This window comes from Amblyraja radiata, chromosome 2 (genome assembly GCF_010909765.2).
Source record: "Amblyraja radiata isolate CabotCenter1 chromosome 2, sAmbRad1.1.pri, whole genome shotgun sequence".
Taxonomy (NCBI): Eukaryota; Metazoa; Chordata; class Chondrichthyes; order Rajiformes; family Rajidae; genus Amblyraja; species Amblyraja radiata.
In genome coordinates, this window is record NC_045957.1 from 21,455,830 (window position 1) to 21,474,387 (window position 18,558).

Below are 18,558 nucleotides of genomic sequence, written 5' to 3' on the forward strand. Positions count from 1 at the left end.
TTTAATGTTGCTAAAGTTTAGAAGTGCAATCAAGACTTGTGTACAGAGCAGATTTATAGCTAATTGCAGACAGCAGTAAAGTCCTATTGTGTTTTCGACCATGAGGATCCAGGGTACTGATCTGATGGGGATTTTTTTTTAATGCATTCTACTTGAACTGCTCTATGATTTGTTGATTAATTTTGGAAATACTGCTTAAAGTGAAACATTCTTAAAACTGTTTTATTACATTTCTAAGTATCCACAACTAATATTCTTATGAAATCTTGCATAACAATGCACACATTTAAATTTATTTTGCTCTGCTTCATATACCGAATACCAAATTAACTAGGGTATTTGTTGAGAAATATGGAAGGATTGCCCGTACTTTAGCATTCAAATGTCAGTCTTTCTATCGCTTTACAACATATTTTTTGTCATTGTTGCAGATGTTACTAATCTTCTTGTAATGACTGTAATTGTGCCACTGGAAGAGTATTATCCATTATGTAGGACTATGTCTTTTGAAGCTCCTGTATCATATCACTATGCTAAAAATAAATTCTCTTGTATAGCAGATCTGCTGTTCTTATGTGACAAGCGCTGTAATAAGAAGCGTTCTTGTGGCCGCCATAAGTGTAATGAAATTTGTTGTGTGGTAAGTAGAACAAAATATGTTTGAGATGTCATTAATGCTAGTTTTATTTGTTTAATACAAAGTCCAAATATAGTGACAAAATAATGTATTATGATAAATATAAACTTTTCTGATAGTATATGAGTTTTTGACAAAGGACAATAATTTCAGTTATTGATCCTTATCACTGGACAAGTGCAGTCATAACCAAAGTTCTGATGTATTTGAATTGTTACATTGGCATCAGCCATAAGACCAGGAATTAAGGAAAACAACAGGACAAACTGTGAGAACTCATTTATTCCATAGTAAAAAAAGTAAAACACAAATTACTTTTTTTGTGATGTTCATCTCTTTGTGCTCACCATTATGATGTATCTACCTACTCATTGCTTATCGAAACACATTTATAACAATAATAAAGAAATACTGAATGACTCCTAAAACAAAAATATGTATTATGTGCATAACACAAAATAACTGTTAAAAAGTTACGGCAAACTGTTAATTTGGAGCATTTGGACTGTTGTGGCAAATGTGCAGAATGGCAAAGGTGCAGGACATGTCCCAGCATTTACCCTTTGTTACTCAACATCAACGTACTTTCCATCTGTGCTGCCTACCTTTTCAGCTCTTCGTATGATCATGATGCTGCATACTGCTTTGTTCTCCCTTGTTTTCTGCTTCATTGAATATTAAATTTGGAATAGTTTAGACATTGTAAGGCCATTTGTAACATGATCGATTCATTCCCTTCTCATTTTTCTCCCCAAGGACATTGAACACAAGTGCCTTCTTCTCTGTGGACGCAAGCTTAACTGTGGACAACATAAGTGTGAAGAGCCTTGCCACCGTGGAAACTGTCAGAATTGCTGGCAAAGTAGTACGTAGGATGTCATAAATGATGGTTTCATTGTTATTTTAATTTAATATCCATGAACCATGTAATAATTTATTAGGGGTTTTATATTTAATTTGCCCAACACGTACTGGGAAAACAAATACTGATCCCGGGCAACTATTTTGATAAGTACAGTCTAAAATTGCATTAAGGTAATAAGAGACAGATTATCCATTGTAATAACTATTTTTTTTGCAATTTGTGAAGAATTTCATCACAGGATTTTGTACTCTTTTTAATGACTTGGGAGGTGTTCTAAGCTTTTAAATCTGTTACACTGCAGAATTAGGAATTGGTAATATTTGTGAATCTGAGGAGGCACAATCTTCAATTTACTTATAGCAGTAAATAAGGCCTTCATTAATTTTTTAGGTTCTTTATAGTCTGAAATAAAGCTAATGCTTCGAATACACTGTATAATCTACAGCTGGAATGAAGGCAGAAGAAACCTTGTCTGAAAACATAAGGGATAGAAACAGAAGCAGACCAGATTTATCTCAGCCTTAATTTGCTCGATTATCTAATGTCTAAAAATATATTTATCTCTTGTTATTGAGTGACCACATGTTCCCTCCTGGATAGAGCAATTGTAAGAGCCCTACCCAATGGCAAAAAAAGTTTCTTTCCTAAACGATGACTCTTATTTCGAGGCTACATCCCCAGTTTCTAGAGACCCCAGCCAAATGAACCATCAGCTTTGCACCCACCCTGTCAGGTCATCTCCCGTTCTTCTATCTTAGGACAACATAGTCTACTTGATCTTTCCTCATGCAGTAAACCTGCCATTCCAGGAATCAGTCTATCAATCTGATGAACCTTCATTGTGCTCCTCTGGTGCAAGTATATCCTTCGTTTGGTAGTGAGACCAGACCAAACTAATATTCTAGATGTGATCTCACTAGGATTCTTTCTACTTAGATGTTGCTATGCTTACATGCTTTTGCAATAAAAATCAATTACAATTTACCTTTCTTTTTGCTAGCCAAACCCTGTAAAGCCTTTCGGGACAATTAAATTAAATTTTTTTTTCTGGCCAAGAATACCACTTGGCTTCTCATGTGGACTATCATTTGCCAAGACAATTCCAAAATCCATCGCACACAATTCACCTGAAATATCAACATCATCTCCCAAAGTAAATCTCTGCAATTTTATATGCCAGTTCCAGAGAGAAGTGTAGCTAGTTGGTTAAAATTTGAATGGTCTCCTTTCGTATGTTGCTGAAAATTAAAAAAGTATTGGTAATTCTTTAATTTCCTCACTGCGTTATTTTGATTAAATATATCCTTTTTATATGTAAACTACATGTGCTTCCAGTATTTGACTTTACATGCGTTATCACGTTGCTCTCCCACAACTAATTCATCGTTTGCTGTTTAGGTTTTGATGAACTGACATGTCATTGTGGAGCATCTATAATCTATCCTCCAGTGCCTTGTGGTACCAGACCTCCCGAGTGCAAAAACCCATGCATAAGGAAACATGAGTGTGATCATCCAGGTATGGATGAATAATTTCAAGCTGTCTATTAAATTACAAACATTTTGTTATTGTCAGTATTAAAGTTAACATCACATACAATTTAAAAAAAAACCCCCATAAATTTACAGAAGAATTTGTACAAATCACGAGAAACAATGGGAACGTGCACTGAGCATGACTTGGAAGGGTAGGGGCAGAGATGTGGGATTTGTGAGGATAGCACAATGTCATAAAAAATGGGGCTTTGGACAGATTACCTGGAGACAGCAGAGTTCAGAATGAGTTGATTTATGTATGATAGGTTGTGGGGTGTCATTACATAGATCATTTTGGGTTTAATCCAGAATTAAATAGCAAATTTATTGCTTGCCCTGATGTGTTTTCAAAGTTAATTGAACCTTTCCATTACCTGTTTATGGAGCCACTTTCTCTTTGGACAAATGTCTTCCGTCCCTTTCCTTCTATTTTATCTTAACAATTATTGGTATTTACTTCACTTCCTTGTGTGGCCCCTCTGGATTAACTGTGGACAATTCACTCACTTACTTCACAGGCTTGCACCAGTCGTCATTCATATGTTCTTTCCAAACCTTGCCCTCTGAAACAAAACCACATTCTCACCAAACTGCATTCTGTTAAAGATTAAAGAGACTCTCTTACTTTATAACTTGGAATCAATGCTGTTCTGATGTTGAAGGATTTTCTCCTGCAAAGCACAATCATACAGGCTGTCGCATTCAAATCCCACACCATGTCTTGATACGATTGTCCCCTACAGACAAGATATATGCAGCCAGTTTCCAGGTTTCCAAAAAGCAGGTTGAGTTAAATGTTAAAAAATATTTATTCTTTTCACATTATTCTCTTCAATTGTAACCTTTGTTGTTTACTATAGTAAGTATCGAAGTACATAAATGCTTCAGGATGTCATACATGTGCATTTCCTTCTGCATTTATAGTGTTCCACAATTGCCACTGTGAAGAGAAATGCCCGCCTTGTACCTACCTCACTCAAAAGTTGTGCATGGGGAAACATGAGGTAAGTATAGCTGAAGAAAATGTGACTTGCTGTGAGATTTGGACCTCCACAACATCCAATGCATTTTCTAATGCATTTAAAAGAAAACTGCTAAATTCGCCTCCCTTATATGGCTGTAGCTTTGGTGATATTAGTGCCTGCAGGCACAAAATATAATTGAGTGAAAGTGGAGATCCAACTAACTGAGAGATCCATATATAACAACAAAAAGCATAAAAATATTTTTTTAAGTCTAATGCAAGAGATATCAAACTGGATGACTAACTCAAAATTCCTACATTCCGGATTCATTAGTGACCTCCAGTATTGTCCAAGTCAAATTTGCACATTCTCCCAGCGATCACTGAGACATCCTGTGCTGGTCTCCTTTCACATCCCAAATGATTGTGGCTTGGTGGGTTAATTGACTGCTCTAAATTGCTCTTAGTGGAAGTAACATCTGGGGAGAGTTGACATAGTATGGGAATTAGTGTATGCTTGATGTTCATAGTGAAATCTGTCTGTTCCCGTGTTGTATGGCTCTCTGAACTTTGAGGCAGCACAGATTTTTATGCATGTTTTACGAGAATAGAGTATCGGTCCCGTGTCACACAATGAGAGAAACGTTGATATTGAATACTTTGCATCCATTTTTATAAGAGAGAAACAATACAAATACCTGGAATATAATGGAATATATTATACATTAAGTTCTTCTCCCAAATTATAAATTGAAAGTAAATATGTGGGCATTGAGGAACTAATAGGCTGCTGAATCATTTCCACTCTAAGTAAATGGGAAAATTGCAAATGGTTTATTTATCATTTTATGAAGTACTCAAATTCAGGATTTGTACCAACTAAAGTAGAACATTTCAAAAGTTATTAGATTATTTAAAAATCCAAGACATTGGACAGTTAATATTAATTTAATATTCAGACACCAGAGACTGCAGATGCTGGAAACGTGAGCATAAAAACCTCATTGGAAAAGTGGATCAGGTAGCATTTGTGGAGAGAAATGGACAGATGGTCTGTTTATCCTCATTGCATGGAATTTATTGGAATCGGGGATAATGTAACTGAGCATTAGAACAGAAAAGCACTGGTTTAAGCGAATCAGCCTTAATTAGTGTAGTAGCAAAAACGGCAGGAGCTGGAAATCTGAAAAAATACAAAATGCTGTAAATACTCAGTGATGTGGTCCGATAGCATCTGTAAAATGAAAAAGAGTTGATGTTTCATTTTAATGTAAGGTCATCAGCCTGAAACACTAACTTTCTTGGCAATTGTCTCTGACCTACTGGTTTTGTCCAGCATTTCATTTTTAATCTCATCTGAAATTTGTGAAAAAATCATGTCTGACTCATTTTTAAGAATAAATTTACGAACATCACTAACATGCTGGATTTAGCATGAAGACACAAACTGCAGTTGCTGGTATCTGGAATAAAAAGAACACTGGAAGAACTTAGCAGATCAAGCGGCATCTGTGGAGGATTTATCACCTAGCAGCATCTATCCCACCAACCATCATAATCGTAACTTATTAGCCAAGTATGTTTTGCAACATACAAGGAATTTGATTTGCCATACAGTCATACCAAAAAAGCAACAAGACACATAACCACATAAAAAATTGACATAAACATCCACCGCAGCGGCTCCTCCATGTTCCCCACTGTGATAGAAGGCAATAAAGTATTATCTCCTTTCCTCCCGTGGTTGGGGCAGTCTAAATTCCCGCATCGGGGTGGTCGAAACTCCTGCGGCTTGGAGTCCCTGAAGTCGGTCCCTAACCAGGGACCACGAGCTTCACAATGTTAAAGTCCGCAGGTTGGAGCACTAAAGGCCGACCCCTGGCAAAGGGATCGTCCGCTCCAAGATCCACAGGCTCTGGTTTTGGAACTCTGGAAGTCCCAAACAAGAGACCGCCAACTCCACGATGTTAGGCCGCAGTGCAGACGGAGATATGACACGGAAAAAATCACATCCCTGTCGAGGAAAGAGGTAAGAAGAGTTTCCCCCACCATCCCCCACAAATACAAAACTAAAGATAAATTAAAACATACATTTTACAACAAACTAAAAGCACAAAGAAGGAAAAAGACGAAGACAGACCGCTAGCAAGGCAGCCGTTGTGTGCCTGCTGGTGGTGTGGCCGCCTCATCAACAGAGTCTGTCCCTTCCTTTGTTTTTTAGTATGTGTTAAATGTATGTTTTAGTGTTCTTCAGCTTGTTTTATGTGGGATTGGGGGGGGGGGGGTTGGGGGAAACTTTTTTTTAATCTCTTAGCTCGACGGAGATGCAATATTATTCCGTATCGTATCTCCGTCCGCACTGCGGACTAGCATAGAGGAGTTGGTGGCCTCTCCGGGAGTCGTCTTTGGGAGCTCTGACTGCGGGAGCTGATGGTCCCTGTCGGGGATCGACCTCAGAGCACAGTTCCTGGTTAGAGACCGACTTCAGGAGTTCCAAGCCGCAGGAGCTACGACCGCCCCGATGCGGGGGCGTCAATCGCCGGCTGTGGGAGCTTCGATTGCCCCGACTGAGGATGGTTCGACTGCAGGAGAATAAAGAGGAAGAAGTTTGGACTTTATTGCCTTTCATCACAGTGAGGAATGTGGGGAATCCGCTGTGGTGGATGTTTATGTTAACTTTAATGTATTTGTGTGTCTTGGTGCTTTCTTTTAGTATGATTGTATGATAATTCGAGTTTCACTGTACCTTAATTGGTACATGTGACAATAAACTGACCTTTGATAAATACTGGCAATCTTTCCGTTCCCCTTCAGTCTCCTGATTTAGGATCTTGATACAATGTCGATTTACACTCTTTTGCCTCCACCTGTGCTACTTGACACGCTGAGTTCTTCCAGCTTTCTGTCTTTAACGAATTTCTATTGAATGGTGTCTCCAAGGACCCTCCTAAAGCTTTGTAGAAGTGATTATATGCAAAAATGAAAGTATAGACATTTGGGAAAACCTTGGGTTAATAATTGGTTGGGAGTAAATAAACAGAAGTATGGGGAAAAAAAACATATTGATAGTTTCTGACAAGTTGTGTTGTCCTATTTGATTTTGCAAAATGCATCAGCACGCAAGGATGGCTGTTTGGAAACTTGCATGTGAATGATGGTGCAAGTGCCATATCTGTGGATTTGTTGGTGCATGGATTTAATACAGTGCTTTTATTTCCAGATGCGAAGCAACATTCCTTGTCACATTTCTGGCATTTCCTGTGGGTTTGCGTGTAACAAACTCTTGCCTTGTGGAATGCACAAATGTAAGAAGATTTGTCATAAAGGCGACTGTGGTACTGAGGGGCAATGTAAACAGCTATGTATCATTCCACGACCTGACTGTAATCATCCATGTTCGTCTCCATGCCACCCAGGTTCACCATGTCCGAAGGTACCATGTCATGCAGAGGTATGATCGCAAAGCACTGTTACTGTTCAAAAAATCAAATGTCTTTTGAATGAGAAAAGTTGTATTTGAATAATATCTGGTGACATCTCAAGGAACATTGAAGACCATGTGTGAAATTTTGAATTGTATTCCATGTTGTTTTGCAAGATAGCATACCAGCCAATGTACCTATTTGGCAAATGAAGATTACATTATTTTCTGAGGAAGGAATTCCAGCCAGGAGGCAAGGAGAAATTCTATTCATCCCAGGGCAGGCAAATAGGTCCTTGTTTAACATCTCCAAATACATGGTCAGGGTTCCCAGAACTAGAGGACCTAGAGTAAGGTAAGAGGGAGGAGATTTAAAGGGAATCCATGTGGTAAATATTCCACACAGAGTAGTTGGTATCTAGACTGAGCTACCATGGGAGGTGATGGAGGTTGTAACAGTAACAACATCGAAGAGGCATCTGGACAGGCACCTGAATGAGCAAGGAATAGCATTACATGGAATTAAAGCAGTAAGTGGAATTAGTGTAAATTGTCATGATGGTTGGCATCGATGCAGTGGGCTGAAGAGTCTGCTTCTATGCTGTACAACTGTGACTAAAACTCCAATAACCAGGCATGCTTGGTGGTGACATAGAAAAATAAGTGCACGAGTAGGCCATTCGGCCCTTCGAGCCAGCACTGCCATTCAATATGATCATGGCTGATCAACCGAAATCAGTACCCCATTCCGGCTTTTTCCCCATATCCCTTGATTCTCTTTGCCCTAAGAGCTAAATCTAACTCTCTCTTGAAAACATCCAGTAAATTGGCCTCCACGGCCTTCTGTGGCAGATAATTCCACAGATTCACAACTATCTGGGTGAAAACGTTTTTCCTCATCTCAGTCGCATTAAGGCACAACATTTTCAGGTTTTTTTAATCTCCCTTCTAACTTTTGCTTCTGTCCTTTTAAGGCCCTCTGTCGCATTAGTTCCCATCCCCCCTGCCAGGTTAGGGTTAGGATTAGGGTGACCTTTCCTACACTCTCTTTCCTGTTAACTGCACGCAAACGCTTCCATGTTGTTGACTCCACCCCACCCCCCCCCCCCCCCCCCCCCCCCCACAATGCTGCCAGATTTTCCAGGCTATATTATTTTTATTGATAACTTCAGTACACTTTTAATTCACTTTTTTAGATGTTACTTACTATTATAAAACAAAATCCATTGAACCAACTAAGTTTAAAGAGAGCATAGGAAGCAGGGTCCTAGTGAGTGGAAAGGGAACACAACAAACATCACCTGGTGAGTCAGATGCTGATCCACAGGGATACCTAAATAGTCAAAGAGCAAATTGTTAGAGTATCGCTGTATGGTACATTGCAACCTTCCACCAGGCTCACCAGAGGCATGTGCAAACTCATGGGCCTGGATTATCTTTTGTTTTGAAGAGTTGTAATGGGGTGTAACAAAATCGAAGTTGAACAAAATTATTACATTAACTGACTCCAGCATTATGTAGTCAGATTTTGAGTGTTTTAACAACAGGGAAACTATGTGACTGAAATCTAGTTTAACACTTAAAATAATCAAATTATCAATGAGTTAGTTGTATATTTTACATTTTTTAATTTAGTATTGCTAACTATTACAGCTGTTGTATTTCAGGTGATATTATATTGCAGTTGTCAACGAAGAAAAGATGTCATGATTTGCAATGAAGCTTCCAGTAATTACCAGAGGTTTGTATTGTTTCCAGAATGAAATATTGAATACGAAGCCTAATTAATTGACGAGTAACTGATAGTTTGGGGCAGGGAGTGTTAAGGAACAGCATCTCCGTGATGGATTCTTAGAGCAGCTTGTAATGAACTTGATTTGATAAGGGAACTCGAGGTAAAAGAGCCATTAGTAGGTAGTGACCATAATATGATACGTTTTAATCTACAATTGGAGTGGGAGAAGGGTAAATCAGAGGTGTCAGTATTACAGTTGAACAAAGGGGACTATGGAGCCATGAGGGAGGAGCTGGCCAAAGTTGACTGGAAAGATACCTTAGCAGGGAACAACAATGGCAGGTATTTCTGGGAATAATACAGAAGGTGCTGGATCAGTTCATTCCAAAGAGGAAGAAAGATTCCAAGGGGAGTAAGGGGCGACTGTGGCTGACAAGGGAAGTCATATAAATAAAGGAGAAGAAGTATAACATAGCAAAGGTGAGCGGGAAGCCAGAGGATTGGGTAACTTTTAAAGAGCAACAGAAGATAACTAAAAAGACAATACGGGGAGAAAAAATAAGGTACGAAGGTAAGCTAGACAAGAATATAAAGGAGGATAGTAAAAGCTTCTTTAGGTATTGAAGAGGAAAAAATTAGTTAAACTGAAAAAGGTGAATTTATTATGGGTTACAAGGAAATGGCAGATGAGTTGAACAAGTACTTTGGATCTGGCTTCACTAAGGAGGACACAAACCTGATGTAATAGTGGCCAGAAGATCTAGGGTGACGGAGGAACAGAACGAAATACACATTAGGCAGGAAATGGTGTTGGGTAGACTGAAGGCTGATAAATCCCCAGGGCCCGATGGTCTGCATCCCAGGGTACTTAAGGAGGTGGCGCTGGAAATCGTGGATGCATTGGTGATCATTTTCCAATGTTCTATAGATTCAGGATCAGTTCCTGTGTATTGGAGGGTAGCTAATGTTATCCCACTTTTTAAGAAAGACGGGAGATGGAAAACAGGAAATTATAGTCCAGTTAGCCTGACATCGGTGGTGGGGAAGCTGGAGTCAATTATAAAAGATGAAATAACGGCACATTTGTATAGCAGTAGCAGGATTGGTCCGAGTCAGCATGGATTTACAAAGGGGAAATTATGTTTGACTAATCTGCTGGAATTTTTTAAGGATGAAACTAGGAAAATGGACAAGGGAGAGCCAGTGGATTTAGTGTACCTGGACTTTCAGAAAGCATTTGATAAGGTCTCACAGAGGAGATTAGTTGGCAAAATTAGGGCACATGGTATTGGGGGTAGAGTGCTGACATGGATATGAAATTAGTTGGCAGACAGGAAACAAAGAGTAGGGATTAATGGGTCCCTTTCAGAGGCAGGCAGTGACTAGTGGGGTACCGCTCGGTGCTGGGACCGCTGCTATTTACAATATATATTAATGATTTAGATGAAGGGATTACAAGTAACATCAGCAAATTTGCAGATGGCACAAAGCTGGGTGGCAGTGTGAACTGTGAGGAGGATGGTTTGGCAAAGGCCAGAGATAAATAGACAGAAGGTGTGAGATAGATAGAAGAGTTACGAATTGTGAAGCCAGAGAAGGAATGGAGGTGGAAGGGGAGAGGACAAAACTGTGTGAGCCCAGGTGAGGCACAGGGAAGAGAAGGGAGTAAGAAAAGCCGAGGATGTGAAGGAGGAGTGACGGGAGGGTTTGGTTAGTTACCTAAAGCTGAAGAATTCAATATTCATACCTTTGCGAATCTTGCTTGTTTTTATCTGCACTTTCTCTAACTGTTAATGCTATAATGCTGCCACACAGTATTCTGCACTCTGGTATTTTTCATGTCATGGGAGTAGAAGTTGGCCATTCAGTCCACTGAGTATAATCATGACTGATCTATCTTTCCCTCACAACCCCATTCTCCTGCCTTCTCCCCATAACATTTGACACCCTTACTAATCATAAACCTATCAATCTCTGCTTTAAAAAAATACCCAAAGACTTGGCCTCCACAGCCATCTGTGGCTTTTCTCTTTGCCCTTGTTGGTACTTGTGTACAGCTTGTTTGTGTCCATGCATGATTTGACTGGATAGCACCCAAAAAAAAGTTTTCACTCTCTTCGACAATAATAATAAACCAATACCGATGCCATGTTTAAGCTATAAATAATAATAAAAGGATATGAAAGCTTTTAACATTGATTCCAAGGTAATGTTTGTGGTGGAAGTTCATAATTGTCTCGCCACTTAACTGTGGCCTTGTTAATCTGATACCTTGTCTAGGCATGTCCACAGTCCCCTATTTAACTACTTGTCAGTGAATAAGTATTGCTCACTGATGCAACTTAGGCTAAAGCTGGCCATCTCCATATTACATGTTATATCCTCAATCATTTCGGGTAATATCACGTGATACACATTGAGAATGTTCGAAATGATCACATTCTGTAAATCTTTAAAACATCAGATGGTAATGTAATATTTCTGCAAATGAATTTGATTATATTCCCTCTGCTTGTGATTTTTTTTCACTTGTAAAAATTATGACTTGCAATAAGTGATATTATGTCGCCTAGTTTTATGTTGTTTTGCTTGTTCTCGTTGTAGAATAACTGCTATTTCCATGGCTAGTAAACTCTCTGATATGCAACTTGGAGACACTGTGGAAATCAGTCGACTTGTTTCTAAGAAAGAAATTAAACAAACCAGGTAAATCAATTTTGAACAGTGTGGGTAGTCTCAGAACACAAGCTTATAAGGGAATAGTTTCATTGGTAGTAATTTGGCAATCAGAGTATAAACTGGAAGTAATTACAAACGACAAACCATATTTTGTCAATTTATTGGACTGTATAATCAAAGTGAGCCAGATCATTTTTGTATTACTCTCAATATACATGTTTGGTGCTTGGAGTTTAATGCAGATAAGTGCGAGGTGTAGCATTTTGGGAAGTCAAACCAGGGCAGGACTTTCACAATGAATGGTAGGGCCTCTGTACAGCAGTGGGATCCAGGAGTACAGGTACATAGTTCCCAGAAAGTGGCATCACGGGTGGATGGGATGGTACAGAAGGGTTTTGGAACATTGGCCTTTATCAGTCAGGGTTTTGAGTATAGAAGTTGGGATGTTATATCTTGGTTATACAAGACATTGGTGAAGCCACATTTGGAGTACTGTGTTCAGTTTCGGTCACTCTGCTATAAGAAATATATCATTTAGCAGATTTACGAGGATGTTGCTAGGACTTGAGGAGCTGATCTGGAGAGATTGGGCAGGCCAGTACTATACCTAGGTGCACACAAGGCCAAGGGGTGATCTGACAAAGCTGTATAAAATCATGAGGTGAATAGATGGGATCAATGCAGTCTTTTATCAAGGGTTGGGGAATCAAACATGTGAGGACATGGGTTTATAGCAAGAGGGGCAAGAATTAATAGGAACCTGGGGAGGCAACCTTTTAACTGCAATGTTGGTGGGTATGTATGGAATGAGCTGCCAGAGCAGTTAATTGAGATATGATAACAGCATTTAAAAGAAACTCGGGACAGGTAAGAAAAGTTTGGAGGGATGGGCCAAAGACAGGCAGATGGGATTAGCTTAGATGGGGCATCTTGGTCGACATGGTCAAGTTGGGCCAAAGAGCCTGTTTCCATAGTCTATGACTACTATTTATAGCGAACCCTATTGTTCTGACATGAGCACATTTTGCAAATTTGTATGGGTCATTAAGTTAACGCTCATGTTGGAAACATAGTTCAAGGGTCAAATGGCTATCGGGTAATTAAATTGCTGCTTTTCCTTGCAGATTGGAATGTGATCACGAATGTGCAACACTGGAGAGAAACAGGTGTGTTCTGAAACATGAATTCAAACGTGTATTCAGCATAATGTATGTTCTGATACTTTTGTCGAAATATGAAAACTGCCGAAGCCTAACTTGGTGTGTAGATTTTCAGCATCCATACAACTATCAGAGGAAAAATTCCTTGTTACAATAATAATTTTACTTGTAATGAACAAGAAGTGCAAATGGTTTAGGAAAGATTAGAGAAGCTTGTGTTCAAATATCTAGCAAGAACAATGTCAAAGGATAAGGAGAAAATATATCACTAAGTTACATGAATTATTGTGAGGATAACGAACCCATTGTTTAAGGGAAGTTTATAACGTGTAAAATAGAATCTTCAGTTTGTGACTGGTAAATTTAAACTGAAAAATAAAAACATGATACATTTAAAAGTCATGAACATTTAGAATAATCTGCAAGTTAGTTGAGTCAAACATGTCTTGTGAATTCTAGATGCAATCAATCATCAAACTAATCAGACTGAAATATTAGAAAGATTAACCTTTTGAATAAGTAAGTCTCTTCTCCTTTATTATTTTTTATCATTGGGCTATAACTATGTGTGAGATCCATTGAATTAGGTTTGTGAGCATAAGATTCCATTGCATAATTTGGTTCGGGCATTTCAGTTGCTCCGATGTCACCGCATAATCTATTACATTATTCTTTGTCACAGTGCATAACTATGCTTAATGTTTTTCTTTTTCACAGACGGGTAGCAGATGCTTTAAATATTAGCCCTGCCTCAGATCCATTTCACACTCGCAGTTTAGGATCCAAGTACAGTGACAGTCTGAAGGAGGATGCAAGGTAGATAAAGAGTGATTGATTATCTGCGTTGTAATCAAGTAAAGATATACAAGAGTTAATGTTCAAACTATATTTGGATATGTGGCATCCAGGCTACAAAATACATAGGTTAATGTATCTGTAGTTGCTGTCTTAATTAAATATATAATTATATTGAATCTAATAGGGGGCGCCGTCGAGTATGGCTGCCCTGCCAGCGGCTGTTAGCCCTTTCACCCTTTTTTTTAATTTTTAGTGAGTTAAAAGTGTTTGTTTTGGAGGTCTTCTAGTCTTTTTATGTGGGGGGTGGGGGGGGGGAGAAAGGGGGAAACTATTTTTCTCGGTCCTTACCTGGTCGGAGATGCGGCTTTTCTCTGAGCCGTATTTTCGTCCCTTCCTCGCGGCCTACCAACAGGACTGGAGCGGCGTTTTCCTGCCGGGACCGGCCAGAACTTCAGCTTCGGCGGCGGCACAGGGCTGAGGCACCATCGTGGAGCGGGCGATGTCTTACCCGAGTCGCCGTGCGGTGGGCTCCGTGCTGAGACTGCCGACTCCAACATCCGCGGGCGCCGCTGAACTTTAAACACCACAGAGCCTGGGATCTCACGTCGAGGTCGCCAGAGTCAGAGCTCAGACCAGTGCGGCCCGTGGACTTCGGGAGCCGCGGTCTCCGGGGAGGAAGCGGCCGCTCCAGACACTCCAAGCTGCTGAGAGTGTTCTTTCGACGCCTGAGTTCCATCATCCGGCGAGAGGGGCTGAAGCATCGGGCTGCCGTGGCAGTGACTGCGGAGGCCTCAATAGGCCCGATTATGGGTGAACAGGGGATAGGACTGGACTTTTGCTGTCTCCCCTCACAGTGGGAACCATTGTGGGGGGATGTTTTTATGTTTATTGTTAAATTCTTTAATGTTGTGTCTTATTCTTATTGGTGTGCTACAATGGCAAGTCAAATTTCACTACACTAATTGGTGTATGTGCAAATAAATGTCCTTTGTATCCTTGTATCATCGCTCGGAGTGGCATAATATGCTGGCATTACACAGATAATTTGGCAAGGGAACTGATCACATTTTTTTATGAAACCACCTACACAATTCTGGAAAAACCTCCCTCAAAACAATGCTTTCAAATGTTTGTGAATCTGCCAGATTTAAACATTTCCTGTTTGTTTTATTTTTCCATCCTTTTTATGACCATTATGGTGATTTTAATTTTTCTTCCCATCAGGAAGCCAGAATATATCTTGTCTTTGAACCACTATTGATATGCACATGTCATCATAGTCATATTACTGAGAGTTATGTTAATATAGTGCTGTTTGTAAAAAAAAGTTTCCCTACACCATTACACAATTGAAGTGCGTCACTCAACCTTCTGTTTTTCTAACTGGTCTCTTCACTAAAATAGGAAAGACCAAAGAAGTTATTTTGTTTTCTGAATACAGAGATGAAATTGCTCTTTTGTTCCATGTTTTTACTGAAAAATGTCAAACCCACTCTAAAAGTTGTGACTCGAATTGATAAGATTAATGTACTGATCGATTAATTTGAAATGGTGCATACCTGTAAAAAAAAATCCATTTGGAATAGTCAGTAGTAGAAAGTACAAACCTGGGTGGTTCGTGAAATGTTATATAATTATATGCATGCACTTATTGTAAATCCATGAGATTTATGTTAATGTGTGCTTAAATCATATGTATGTTTTCCTCCTGACTGAAGAAAAGATTTAAAGTTTGTGACTGAAGTTGAAGAAGAAATTAAGGCTCTTGTGGAAGGTGTCAATAAGGTTAGTTCTCAAGTTAACAATTTGCTTTTATTATTAAAATCCTCTCAAATGTAAATTGCCTGAAAGCTTTACTCCAAAGGGCAGGTAGAATTCATGATGGAAGGTTGTCTGGGACGAAGCTAAATACAAACAGGAAAATGGTACCAGTGTTGTGCAAATCAACAACTGTTCTCTTTTGGTAATAGTCAGCCAGCAGGACAGTGGGATATTTTTGTGATAATGTACCTTATGGATTGATTAGGTCAAAATCAGATGATATTCAGAAGGGGGGGGGGGGGGGGGGGGGCAGGGCAGCTTTAGTAGATTCTACCTCAAAGCAAGTTTATTACAATCTGAACATATATTTTTCTGAATGCAGAAATTGAGAAATTATGGTGAATATTTAATTGCCTTTTTCCTAAAATGGTCAGAAAGGGGTTTTATTATTGGTTTAGTGGTTCATAAATGATGGGAGCAAAATTAGGCCATTCGGCCCATCAAGTCTACTCTGCCATGGCTGAACTATCTTCTAACCCCATTCTCCTGCCTTCTCCCCATAACCCCCGACACCCATGCTAATCAAGAATCTATGCCTTAAAAAATATCGATTGACTGGCATTGAATTCCATAGATTCATCACCCTCTGACTAAAGAAATTCCTCCATCTCCTTCCGAAAGGAAAGTTTTTTAATTCTGAGGCTATGACCTCTGGTCCTGGACTCTCCCAATAGTGGAAACATTCTCTCCACATCCACTCTATTCAGGCCTTTGACTATTCGGTAAGTTTCAATGAGGTCCCCCTCATCCTTCCAAACTCCAGCGAGTAGAGGCTCATCAAGCGCTTATCATATGTTAATGCACTCATTCCTGGGATCATTCTAGTAAACCTCCTCTGGACCCTCTCCAGCGGTAGCACATCCTTCTTCAGATATGGGGTCCAAAATTGCTCACAATATTTTCTATGCCATGATATGAAATATTCTTAGTTTGAGGTGTAGAATTTAAAGGGCTTAGCGTTTTACTGTGGTCTTCTTCTTCTTATCGAGTCCACACACAAGATTAGAAGTTGTTCAGTCGGAGCTGAACACACTTCTCGGCATCTGCATACAATGGTGTCTGTCTTGTTGCTTCTTGTGCATGGTGGTGGAAAGATTGGTGGAAACAGGGCCGCGACGTGAACGCTCTTTCCTTGACCCCTTTACTGTGGTGAAAGTATGAAGAGATGCCAGATTGGTATTGTGCTTAAAATGTCAGTTTGAGAAACTAATTTTAGTCCAAATTGCAAATTAGTTAATTTTTATTTTACATGGGGTTGCTAAAACACGGGGTCCTGTGAATTTAGTACTCTAGCGATGATTGGTTTAAAGTCCTAACAATGGAGCAGCCTGTGTAGTAAGTACTCAGCTACTACCGCATTGGCACATGGGAAGTATCAGATGGCTAAACGAGGAGGTGCAAAGTTCCTCGGATGCGGAACTAGGTGACCTGGTCAATACGGTTCAGAATAGAAATGTCCTACAAGCACATGTAGGATAGTATCCATCTTTCTCTCTACTCCAAACCCGCTTTGCATTATCATTCTTGTTCCCTCAGCAGACACTTAGCAAAAACAAGCACTTCCTTTCTCCTGGTAACTCCTATAAAGCATTCAGGCAGGCGAGCCAATACAATTCATTATCTTTCGATCAAGTTCTCAGGGAATTTCAGAAATGAATGTTGATTAGTGTTAGTGAAGTCTTGATAAAATATTGCCTGAAAATCTTCCTACAAATCCCTTAAGTCTTCATTAAGCAACCAGCAAGTGAAGTGTTAAAGCTAAGACCTTCCAAGTAGCATTTAAATGCCTCTGAAGTGACCTGGTCACCAATAGGGGAGCGTGTATTTCAGGTCCAAAGCATCAGAAAGTCGTGCAATCTTATAAATCACAGGGAATTTAGCAATTTTGAGGCAGTCATTCCTATTTTAGGCTTCAACTGCCATATCAAGCAGGTCTTATGCTAAACTACTGCCTTAGTTTAAAACTCTGCTCTGGGTATCTAGGAGTTTCTGCAGTGAAATACATTTGGAGAAAATTGGTCCAATAGAGTTTCTGTTTATTCCAAGACATCTAGGATAAATTCCATGGGAATATCAAATTATTCGCTGGAGAAAGAGAAAATAGGATAAGGCTTTGTCTTCTCTTTCTCATTGGACCCTGTAAAATAACATTGCCCAAAGCTTGAGGATCGGTTGCCTTGTTATCCTTTCAATGAAGCAAAGAGGTGCATGAAAAATCTACAAAATTATTATCTTGTTAATCTATTAAGGATTGCATTTATATTTCCACTTTTTTTAAATTGAAAATGTTGCCAAGTTAGCGTGGCAGTAAAGGTAAACAGATATTAGGCAACACAAACCATTTTTATTTGAAAATCTTAAATGGATTTTTTCTTTTTAATCCAGGGCAAACAGCAGAAGAAAAGCCGCTGCTATCCCCCAATGAACAGGGAGCATCGCAGGATCATTCATGAGCTGGCTGAGGTCTATGGTGTTGAAAGTGTCAGCTACGACAGTGAGCCCAAGCGCAATGTTGTTATCACTGCTGTAAAGTGAGTGTGAGAATGCTTTTGCTGGCTTTAAAAATACATATTGATCTTTTGCTGTTCATATTTGGCTCGGTTGAAAAGATGTTTAGATTTCCTTTTGAGGTTAAATGCCTGAAAATCTTCTTACACGTCTCCTTAAAGTCCTCACTTGCTTCACATCCTGCAAGTGAAGCATTAAAGCTAAGAAACATAGAAACATAGAAATTAGGTGCAGGAGTAGGCCATTCGGCCCTTCGAGCCTGCACCGCCATTCAATATGATCATGGCTGATCATCCAACTCAGTATCCCGTACCTGCCTTCTCTCCATACCCTCTGATCCCCTTAGCCACAAGGGCCACATCTAACTCCCTCTTAAATATAGCCAATGAACTGGCCTCGACTACCCTCTGTGGCAGGGAGTTCCAGAGATTCACC

General features: G+C 39.6%; 1 protein-coding gene across 2 annotated transcripts in view; it reads left to right on the plus strand.

Moving 5' to 3' along the window:
* nfx1 (nuclear transcription factor, X-box binding 1) overlaps positions 1–18,558 on the plus strand; it is a 52,657-nt gene that overhangs the window by 30,358 nt on the left and 3,741 nt on the right. Inside the window, exons 12-22 of one of the 2 annotated variants that reach the window (XM_033042877.1) lie at positions 558–640; positions 1,394–1,502; positions 2,901–3,020; positions 3,962–4,041; positions 7,222–7,452; positions 9,090–9,163; positions 11,762–11,863; positions 12,961–13,002; positions 13,714–13,812; positions 15,513–15,579; positions 18,001–18,146. In XM_033042877.1, coding sequence (XP_032898768.1) covers positions 558–640; positions 1,394–1,502; positions 2,901–3,020; positions 3,962–4,041; positions 7,222–7,452; positions 9,090–9,163; positions 11,762–11,863; positions 12,961–13,002; positions 13,714–13,812; positions 15,513–15,579; positions 18,001–18,146 — 1,153 coding nt within the window. The remainder of the gene's footprint in view (positions 1–557; positions 641–1,393; positions 1,503–2,900; positions 3,021–3,961; positions 4,042–7,221; positions 7,453–9,089; positions 9,164–11,761; positions 11,864–12,960; positions 13,003–13,713; positions 13,813–15,512; positions 15,580–18,000; positions 18,147–18,558) is intronic. The other variant, XM_033042883.1, reaches the window with a different exon arrangement.